The 11,165-nt window shown below is 31.5% G+C and overlaps 2 protein-coding genes across 2 annotated transcripts; one reads left to right on the forward strand and one right to left on the reverse strand.

Moving 5' to 3' along the window:
- Positions 1–785: 785 nt before the first annotated feature.
- On the reverse strand, positions 786–2,784 carry TRIADDRAFT_53660 (uncharacterized protein; the record flags this gene model as incomplete). Its single annotated transcript, XM_002110042.1, has 4 exons — positions 786–1,100; positions 1,311–1,543; positions 1,629–1,886; positions 1,992–2,784. 4 exons carry the CDS (start codon positions 2,782–2,784, stop codon positions 786–788), a joined length of 1,599 nt encoding a protein of 532 aa, XP_002110078.1.
- Positions 2,785–8,355: 5,571 nt separating this feature from the next.
- On the forward strand, positions 8,356–10,752 carry TRIADDRAFT_53661 (uncharacterized protein; the record flags this gene model as incomplete). The annotated part of the gene is made up of 7 exons (XM_002109496.1): positions 8,356–8,464; positions 9,310–9,408; positions 9,837–9,905; positions 10,140–10,206; positions 10,306–10,376; positions 10,515–10,606; positions 10,723–10,752. The coding sequence occupies 7 exons, from the start codon at positions 8,356–8,358 to the stop codon at positions 10,750–10,752; spliced, it is 537 nt and encodes a 178-aa protein (XP_002109532.1).
- Positions 10,753–11,165: the final 413 nt, after the last annotated feature.

Genomic DNA, 11,165 nt, shown 5'->3' on the forward strand with positions numbered 1-11,165 from the left:
GCTCCTTAACTAATTATATACTCGTATAGCGCATTTTTACACTTCATTATAATAATGGAACGTAGACTAAAGTCCATTTGCGTGAAGGATATTTTCGACTGCAGAATGATTTTTACTTTGTCAGCTAAAATATAAAGAGCATATTTTACTTATTTGTCCATGCACTTAATATACACTTTTTACACTCTCCATCACAATAATGTAACGTAGATTACAGTTCATATGTGTGAAGACATTTCAATATCGATTGCAGAATGATCTTTTCGTGGTCAACCAAAATATCTAGAGTACATTTTATTGGTAAATGCATTTCAAACAAATTATCTTCTTGATAATAAAATGTTTATTGAACTGCTACTTTAATATGGATGCTTCAAATGATTTTTAGAGATGTAATCTTACTCATTATTAATATCATAGAGTTCTAGATCTCCTAGAAATCCATATTAATAATGACGATTGGCTATTGGTTATATAATATACGAGTATGCCCGTAATACTTCATAATTTTATTATCACTAGTTTTAATGATAAACTACAGGAATATTAATTCCAATACGATAAAATTTCAGGATAGCATATCCTATGCTTGATGCAGAAATGCATTCAATTCTGTATTATAGGAGCTGAAATGACTGCCATTCCTATGACTATGTACAGTTTTTATTGGATATTAATTATATATAACTTCTGCAAATCAATAGGCAACGATAAATCTATTGCTGCCATTGGTTATGTGATAATTAATCATTTGAATGGTAAATTATGATGCTCGTACGAGTAGGTTATGATTTTCGCGATTTTCCACTACAATTTTTTAAATTCTGAGCAGCAATTTCTTTACTGCACCTTGGCTCTAATCGTGTATCTTTATAGCATGTATCAGCTGCAGCTAGACTAGGATCTGTCTTTGGATGGCGTGTCAGTAACTGCCAGCAAACAACATGATGACGAACATTCCAATCTTTATGTTGGCAACTTACGCTGCAATATCGAGCAATCTTGCAACCACCGCATGTTTCACTAGCTTTTTTTCCACAATGCCAGCATCCAGATTGATTTTTAACTTGAGAAAATGCTGAACTTCGATCTTGATCATCCTGAAATTGTATAAAGAATAAAAGCTCTGATGAGAAATTTAGCATGACAATAAATTCTGGTTTTAAAACGTTGGTATAGTCTTTGCTGTAAGTTGCTATGTCGAAATTTTATTTGTATACTAATTTAAGAGTTTAATGTATAACAAGATTTGAAAATTAATATATTGCAATTCATTTAGCTAACACAATACCCAATATGTCGGCACTAACCTTATTATTACCATTTTTCTCGCTATTCCGAGAATTTAAATGTGATCGCTCTAACTCTTCTTTTTGCTGCACTTCTTCCTCATATTTGTCAGAATCTTGCTTGTTTTTCGCTTTACCTTCTATCTGATCATTTTTATTCGATTGTTGATTTAATTTTGTTAGAAGTCCTTCGGCTTTCCTCACAACACCTTTCATCGATTGTAAGAAATCTCCTAATTCGCTGACTTCAGCTCCTATAATTATTGTAATGTTGCAAAGATTTTAACAATCTAACTTGAGTTACGCTTGTAATGTATTATCGTAGCGTTGAACTTATACCTTTAACATTTTTATTCGCAGCAGCAGCTAATATTTGTATTTCTTGTTTATCGCTATTAGTTCGGTTAATCGATTTTTGTGGCTCATAAAGGATGGCTGCTGATGCTGGATTAATTTTGCTATTCTCATGAAAATAGGGCGCCATAGGAGTAATTTTCTCCAAAACTTGATCAAGCATTAAATTATTTTCTGAATCATTTTTCCCTTTTTTCCGATAATTCTCACTATCCAATCTTTCCGCTAGAGATTCATTATATTCTGCAACAGATATAAAACCTTTGAAATTAAAGTTATAGCAAGACAGATGTGTAGCATAAGTACGGATAGCTATCAAGGACGATAAAAGCATAACTTAATCCTGACCTTTTCGTTTAAGATCTACACGAGCTGGAGTAGGAATATTTTGACCATACATCATTAACTTACAGTCAGCGTGTCCGCTTGGCCAATTTCTATTATAGAAATCTAAAGGGGACGATGGGTGACGGTGATGATAGTAAGGAGTAGTTGGAGGAGTTGGATAAATCGAATTTAGCGAAGGTAGTGAAGGTCGGATGCTTAATTGAGCACATTCTGATAATTCTTGACGAAGTAATGGTATAGTAGATCGAAGGAATTGTGCAACAAATTGACGGATTGGAAAATTGGTGATATCCTGTAATTTATGCTGAAATTCGTCTACACTAAGAGCAGCATTAACTAAATCGAGAATAATACCACGTACTTTTTCGCCAACTTCAGGTGAAATATCCGATCCAAATTGCCGTAAAGTGGTTAGAAATCGTTTGAGCTTACTTAACTGTTTTGCGGAATATATGGCAATATTTTTGACCACATTATCGTGGCTATTAGTAGGAGAATTATTACAATTACCAACGCTAAGACCATGATGATTATTGTTTAAGATGGTTTCTTGTTGATGAGGCTGAGATCCGATTGCATTAGTCGATGATGGCAGTGAAGTTAGCGATGTCGGCGGTAACGTTGAAAGTTGATGGGCTGGTGTTATAGTATTACGTAAAGAATTTGTTAATTGTAATGGGCCTAGGTTGTTAGTTGGTTGTGTTGGTGCAAGTAATGGTGGATTACTAGGAGTGAATATCGGTACCGGTAGATAACTTAATGACGATTTAAATGCGGATGGTAATGCTGCCATTAGATCGTCGATAGCTGGTTAATAATTATGATAATAGAAAGGGTAAAAGGTAATTTATTAGACCGGTAGTTTACTGGATATCAATCAATGTTAGCAATGAATGGGACAAAATAAATTAAAATATTGTGATGGTTTATATCGATGAGAAGTTTTCGGTCTGGATTGATGTAGTAAGGTAATTAAATTGATTCAAATGGAAGATGTTGAGGCAACAACAGAGGTGTTCAAGTTTTACGGGATATTTATACTTTATGATCGGGATTGCCTGGCAGGAAAGAAGGGAATCATCATTGTGGATTTAAAGTTCAATATTGACTTAAGATCAACGTAATTCATTTTAATATTATTCTCTCCAATACAGATAAGTGTTGAATTTATGGATGGTGTTGGAAATTTTTCCACATGGCTGTTGACAAGTTGCATTTCTTGCTATTATGTTATCTAAAGTGGTTAAATAACTAATGTAATAAATAATTAGGCATGATCTATTTGGAAGGATGTTGACGATCGTTCTTAGGAATTGTAAATGAGTTCTATCGTTTTGAGTCGTAAATTGCGTTATATTGCCTATATTAAATTGAAAAAAATGACGGTGTAACATCTGCTTAATTTCTGGCAGGTGTATAGAAATAAAATAAGCTAAAATATAAGCTACATATAATACGATGATGTTAACGCAATTATTTTAAGACGATAATCGATTCACTTAAAATGTTAAGGTAAGATATTGGTTATCATTGCTGATTTTTAACTAAGAACATATAAAATAATTGGCAGATATTATTAAAATCAAGGATATTCGATGTACTTGATTTCATGTTGTTATTGTTAAATCTATTAATTAATATACCGCTATAATTTTTAAAGTTAATCGTTATTTTATATTTATTTTCTCTTCAGGAGCTTTCCTTATTTTGATTGAATCGTGGACAATTATCGTCATTACTCTGTATAGCATCGTAGTCATGAATAATATAAGGAATTGAGAGATAGATAGATATATTCTAAAGTCTTGATCATTTATAATTGATTCGTCTTTATGGATAGTATAACGTGTCGCTCTAATTCATAATAATATACAATAAATAAAAGCTCTATATTCTAAAGTTGATTATCGATATTTGCATTAACTGTAATTCGACATCATACTATCCATTTTAATCGTCAAGTATAAAATTTTCTATTTTGTTTTTGTCTGATTGCATAATATATTCTATCTGAAACTATAAGGCAATTTTTTAATTACTATAATGGAATAGAGGCGTAGGTAGAATTAAATAAATATTCCAAAATATCGATGGCCGTTTTCCCACATAACGGATTGTTTTCATAAGCATTCTTTTGGATAATTTTAATTACAATTCATAATAAAAATTCCTGAACTTTGTTATTCATTTTAAGAAACAGAATTTTATTGTAGTGTTGCCATTGGATTCAGACTCTTTCTTTATTGCTTAATTAAGTCTTGCGGTATAGTGTATCAAATGCCTTATTCTGTATCATTTTTGGAGATAATGGGCATGAGAATAAAGCATTTTAGATATGTTTTATATTTTAAGCTGTTAATTTTCTTCTGAGTTAGATAACATCGCATTATGAGTTATTGCATTACCAATGTTGGTAGCTAAATTCTTACCTTTTAATATATAAAATATTTTACAAGTTTTAAAAATTGTTCCTATTATCATTATTTGCGGTTGCTATTTTTTTGAATGGAAAGGATTGATAAATAGAAGCAAATTGAACGTAGTTGATTTATCAATTTGAAGAGGCTTTCAGTCACATCTAATTTATGTCGATACTTACTGTATTCTAGATGTTCATAGTTCATGATAAGTTAATTACGGCGGAGCTTCTTTTGTTAAATTAGCATCAGAAAATTTAGCATACACTGCCTGTAAAGTGCGAAAATGATAGTATGAAATTTGTTTAGGGTTAGAGAGGATACTCTCTTATATACAGTATGCTCATTGATTAACTTTTTATATGAAAATATTAACGTTAAAGTTTGAGATTGATGTTTATAATTTCATTATCGTTCTAAAATTTTTGTCATTATCGTGTATTATTTTAGTTCATTGATTAGGATATATGTATATAATTCGAATTTATTATTTAACGAGGCTGTCGCAAAGTTGGAAGAAAATATCGTGCATGTTCTATCATCGATTGACTTTTTTAGGTCAAAAAGTCTAGAATTGATTTTATCGCTTTTAAGATATATTTTCAGTCATCACTATGTAGTCTTCTGGTCAAACAATTAAAATATTTATAATTAATTTATATACAATAAGACATTTGATCATTATATTGCATAATTGAAGCTTTTAATCTAATATCTTTATAACAATGAATTGTTATTTTAAGACGTTTAAGCCTGAGGACAATATTTGAATAGTACTTCTTTTTTTAGATCGAGAGTGTGATATCATGATTTAATAAGGTTGACCGGTGCAATTTAGAGTAGAAAATGCGTGTCGCTATTTCAAACTATATGGTTATATCATGGTCATAGTATGGTAAGATATAAGAACGTAAATTCGGCTATCCTTTACGAGTTAGTAATAGAAAAAGGTGTAAATTTATTGGCAGATAGATAATATGGATCGTAAATATAAATTTAGCTCGTTCAGATCGGTAATTATCCAGATCATTTTTATATGATATGCTACGTCTATTATTAACGTATTAAGGGATACTTTTGTAATTTAATAAGTTAAAAATGAAGAAAAAATTGTTCAATCATGAATGTAAAATGTTAGCAAAACAGTTGTTATTGGATGATCTCATTATAATTTTAATAAAGGTGTATTGATTCTCAGTATTGATGACTCTATCATTTAGTATATCTTACTAGTATAATATTGATATCATAACTTAGTTTATCACCTGGCAATTTCCTTCTACTTTATTGATGTTTAATGACGAATTGTCTAGGTTAATGAAATGTCCGTCTATAAATTCATTTCTAGCGGATGAATAGGGTTGCGGCTGTTATTGACCTTTTACCGGTTGTAAGCTATTGCTTTTCTTTTTACATCTCAGCCATAGTTATTCACATTTCTAGTAAGACATGGCGTATGGGTTAATAAATTCGTTTTTAACGCTTGAATAAGATCGAGACGGCTATTAATCTTTAATTGGTTATAATGTATGTATTTTTACATCTTAGCCAGCGGCATTCACATCTTTTATTAAGACATCGTATCTCAGTCAATAAGTTCATTTCTAACGCTTGAATCAGATCTAAGTTGACATTAATCTTTTAGAATGTAATAAGAAGATATCTATCTGCAAAGGCTAATCACTTTTACGCCAGTATTAACGCAATAACTTGAGCTTAGATAAACCTTTCTTACGAATTTAGTTATAGTAATAGTACTAGTCTCACAGTCTAGTATGATCGTTTGTTCGACGACAGGATACACTACTTTTACATGTTCTAAAGTATCATTTCTTTAAATTGGGGCGCAGATATTCACCTTTCCAGCAATGGATACTATAGCAGTCGATAAAATTCATTTGCAAAGCTTCAATAAGATCTAGACTGTTATTGGCATGTTACCGGCTATGAATATATTATTATTTTTATATCTTAAGCGTTGCTATTCACCTTTCAAGTAAGACATGATCTAGCAGTTAATCAATTGTAGAGGATCATTGTGATCTAGGCTATTCTTGATCTTTTACCGACTATAAATATGCAGTATTCCTTTTTTATATCTTGGATATAATTATTTACCTTTCAGGTAAGACATGACCTAAGCATAAATAAGATTTAGGCTAGTATTATTGACCTTTTCCGACTGTAAATATATTCTATTTTTTATAGCTTGGCCATAATTACTCATCTTTCAAGTAAGACATGATATAGCAGTCGATCCATTCTACCGTATCATTAAGATCTAGATTGCCATTGATCTTTTACCGGTTCTAGAGTGTTCCTTTTTTATACATTGGCTATAAATATTCACCTTTCAAGCAAGATGTGATATTGTAGTCTATGAATTCAATTGTAAAGCATCAACAAGATTTAGGCCATTCTTGGTCTTTCACCGGTTATGAATGTATCCTATTTTTAAACCTTGGCTATAAGTATTTACCTTTCAAGTACGATATGGTATAGCCCTTCAATTAATTTATTTCTCACATAAGAATAAGTTCTTGACCTATTAACGATTGCAATGTATTTTCCTTAGGCTTCGATCTTGGCCACTAAGTATGCACCTTTCTAGTAGGCTATAGCATACCTGCCTATATCACCTGTCCCTTTCCTTCTACATGTTTGAAATCAATCAACTATCATAATGGGCAGTGCCAAACTGTCCATAAATGGAATCCAATAACTGCTGATCATGAATGGAATAGCAGTTATTGGATTCCATTCATATCTTTCTACCAATGATGGAATTAGCCTGTTGTGAGCTTTCATCGCTTACAATTCGTGGATATTTTGTGAATTTGAAACGATTCAGTTAATGCTTGACCACACACACTGATTCATTTGGATCAATTATTGATCATGAATGAAATTATTTCTCAATCTCCTTGAAGGATAAGATGAAGGAGGAAAGAGAACAATTTTACGATTATAACAAGCCATTCCATATCTTCTTGGCATTTTTTTCCCCCTCTATAGCTCCATACTCCATTTTCCCATGTTATGTCAATATTGAATTATTACCCAGGACAAAGTGCCTGAATAGTTCTGTAGGGAATATTCGGAAACAAGTCAAAGTGTGCATACAAATCCACTATAGTCTATCCAAATGGGTGGACCGTATGAAGAGAGTTCATTGTCGTCCACTTCTCAGTTCCGTCCGATATAACGATGATATAGCGCATACCAATGAAAATTGCCATACAAATTCATTAGAATTGAATCCCAATCGACGTACAGTATGAGAGTACCATCAACACTCGATTTGCGATTAGGAACAACGAACAGACTGTTATGTAGCGCATGCTAGTGATACTGTCCATACAAATTCAGTAAAGTAGATCGAAATTGATATATTGTATAAGCAGTTTATAGAACTACGATGTTATAGCGATGTCGAAAGAATGAAAAACTGACTCTTCATTAAACTTGATCGTAAATAAAATCTAGCGAAATTGGACATAAGGTATACACAACACTGTTCTCTCCAGGACTGTTAAATTTTGATTTCAACTGAGCTAAAACGAAGGTAATTCTATCCAACTTGGTTACTGTGCAAAATAATTGTCATACAAAGAGTGGTAGCTTTCTTCAGTATTAGACACTCTATTTGGACAGAAAAGAAGACAATAATAGGACACTAATTTTACACAGTCTTATCCACTCATTCATACTTTGCCAAGTACTCGCAGACTAAGCTCATAGATAGTATACTGTATCAAATAGCTCTGCCAGGCTATACTGTACTATCAGAATATAAGCACATACTCCTATAGGTAAAAGTGAGACGGAGTATTTATCACTTGCTTAAAAGAAGTATCTAGGCAACTGCCAGCCATTTATTCTCATGATGGAAATGGAACTAAATTAGTCAATTTGCTCAAGGTGCAACCTATTGGACCACGATAATCATGTTTACAAATGCAAAACGAATTGAAGAAAAAACTGGCCGATTTGGCCGAGGTAGATTCGAATACTTACAAGCTCTTGTGACTGAATTTCAAGATACACATAAAGATGGTATGTGAAAATAGTCGTATACAAGCGAACAAATTATAAGTATACAATTCGTCTAGGAAATCTTCTCTAGCTAATGCTTTTGAAAGTATTGATAAAAGTAAATTGCATAGAACTGGTCGTATTGGATGATTTGATTGGACAGTTTTTATCAATTAAAATGAAAAATCACAACATAGAAGCTATCCAATTGTTTTCAACGTCTCTGCTGCAATAGAAGCTCTAGGCAACTTTCCTTCTCTTGCTATTATTTTGGAAGTAATTGTACAATAGTTTTAGTAAAACTCCTCGTATTGGATCATTCGATAAAATAGATTCTATTAATGAACGAAGAATTGTAATATAGATGCTATCTAATGTTTTTAAAACACCTTCTCTATTGTGAAATAACCTCTATGAAACTTCTATAGCTGATACACTTAAAGTGGGTTGCAAAGTAATTATAATACAACTCATCGTAGTGGATAGTTGGATAGAATAGATTCTAGTAATCACAGAAGAATCGTAATAGAGAAACTATGGAATGCTTTCGTCTTCTCTACTGCAAAGAAAAAGCTCTATAGAACCTCTATAGCCGATATGTTGAAAGTGGTTGCAAAATAATCTTAATATAACTCATCGTATTGGATAATTCGATAGAGTAGATTCTACTAATATAATTAAAGAAAAATCGTAATATAAAAGCTATCTAATTTATTTGATCTCTCTGTCTAATGCTTGTTCAAGCATTTGCAAAACAACTTTAAAGGAACTTCTCCTATCGGATAGTTTCAAATCGAATATTGTCCATTAATTTGATGAAGGGTCGTAATGATGACATTATTTTACTTTGTTTATGATTAATATAGAATCCAGGGAACAAATCCTAGCTAACCTAGCTAATTTTGCATATGATCCAATCAATTATGACTACTTAAGGCAACTCAATGTAACTGATTTATTTATAGGTAAGTACTGAAGTACGCAATAGCGACTACTTTACATGTTCCTACGTATATGGAGCTATAAATATAACATCTCCTTTACGGTCATAATACATCATCATTTGACTATTCAGATCGAAAACCTGCTCAACGTGTTGATAATGTAATTACAATATTTACTTACGTATGAATGTATGGTGGACGTAATTTAGAAATTACATTTAAAATTTGTAGCTCTTGTAAATGTACTTCCTATCTTGTTAATATTTGACCTTAACTCTATCATACTGAATGTCGTAAGTCCTGTAAACCATTCACTATCTAAGCATCAGTTATGTATATGCTACTATATACTTGAATAGCTGGTTGCGAAATACCTATGTAGAATGCATGTATCCTTACAAACGAGATAACTACCCTGCTAATTATCATTTTTCTCTTGATTAATTCAGACATGCTAACAGAATCGAATGACAAACTTATTCAATTTGGTATTGGCGGACTTTGTAATCTTTGCTTAGGTAACGTTAAATCTTTAATACCCAAGACTTGTTGATAAAATTTGAAGTACTTGCAAGTCTTATGCATTTACATTACCAGATGGTAGATATCGAAATAATCTCAGATGTAGACTTGTTATCCATAATCTAATAAATTAGTAAATTCTTGGATAATCTCCTGGTTACAGCCGCTGAAGCTGTTCTATTGTAACTAAATTGTAAATGTAATACTGAATATGCTTATACTTTGATCAGATAAAGAAAATCGCGATATTATAATAGCCAACGATGGACTATCCTTAATAACTAATTGCTTATCAAGGTAAAGTAAACTAAACCTATACTATATATATCGTCAACAGACGTAGTTCTACTGTAATACTACAATTCCGTCTTGAATCCTGTCTATTTTTATTTCTAGTGAAAACGAAGAAACAGTTATCAATGCAATTTCAACTTTATATTATCTAGTATGTCCAGAAACCAAGAGCAGTAAGTCTATTGAAACCGTAGGTGATAATACTTATGGTATCCTTTTCATATCAAATAGATAGAGCACTTAAGCACTAAATTGATCACTCAGTATTAGCTAATTATTGCAATTTATATTTCACTTTTATCGGTATAAAGAAATAGTAATAGAATCTATTATAGGATATATGGAGAGTTATGCTTCATCGAGTAATCCTCGAATTGCAAATCTAGCCCAGATATTTCTACAGGTACATGTATGCAAAATATGCTAAACTCAAAGTAGAGGTAATTTTTGATAACATGCATGTAGTGCAAATTGCTCATGTGTATCGCTAAACTTGACGTAAATTTTGTACTCGGACAGGACCATTGCAATAAAACTTCTTCAAGATAGCAAAAATCTCAGTAAATCAGAGTTTTCGGAAGGCAATATTTTGGTATACGAGTATATATGTACTTTATTGTTTTATTATTGTTAAGATTAACATAAATCTCTGAACAACTATCCGATAATGATAAATTCGATTTAATAATATCGCTGTAATATAAACATTGACATTTTCTTTGGAGCATTCTAATATAGCAATTTAAAATAAGCTTTCATCTGTGTACAGTATTTCAAAGAAATCTTCAAAAATACTTTAACGATTTTGTTATCTCGAAACTTAACTAAATTTACTATAATCGATACTCTATTCTGAGTAGCGTTACGTTGATATACTGTCTATTTAATTCGATATTTAAATAAATATAAACCTTATCATATAGTATAATATGCCTAAATTCTACGTAAATTTGTCTAGAATT

Source organism: Trichoplax adhaerens, genomic scaffold, assembly GCF_000150275.1.
Source record: "Trichoplax adhaerens TRIADscaffold_2 genomic scaffold, whole genome shotgun sequence".
In the NCBI taxonomy this organism is placed as follows: domain Eukaryota; kingdom Metazoa; phylum Placozoa; class Uniplacotomia; order Trichoplacea; family Trichoplacidae; genus Trichoplax; species Trichoplax adhaerens.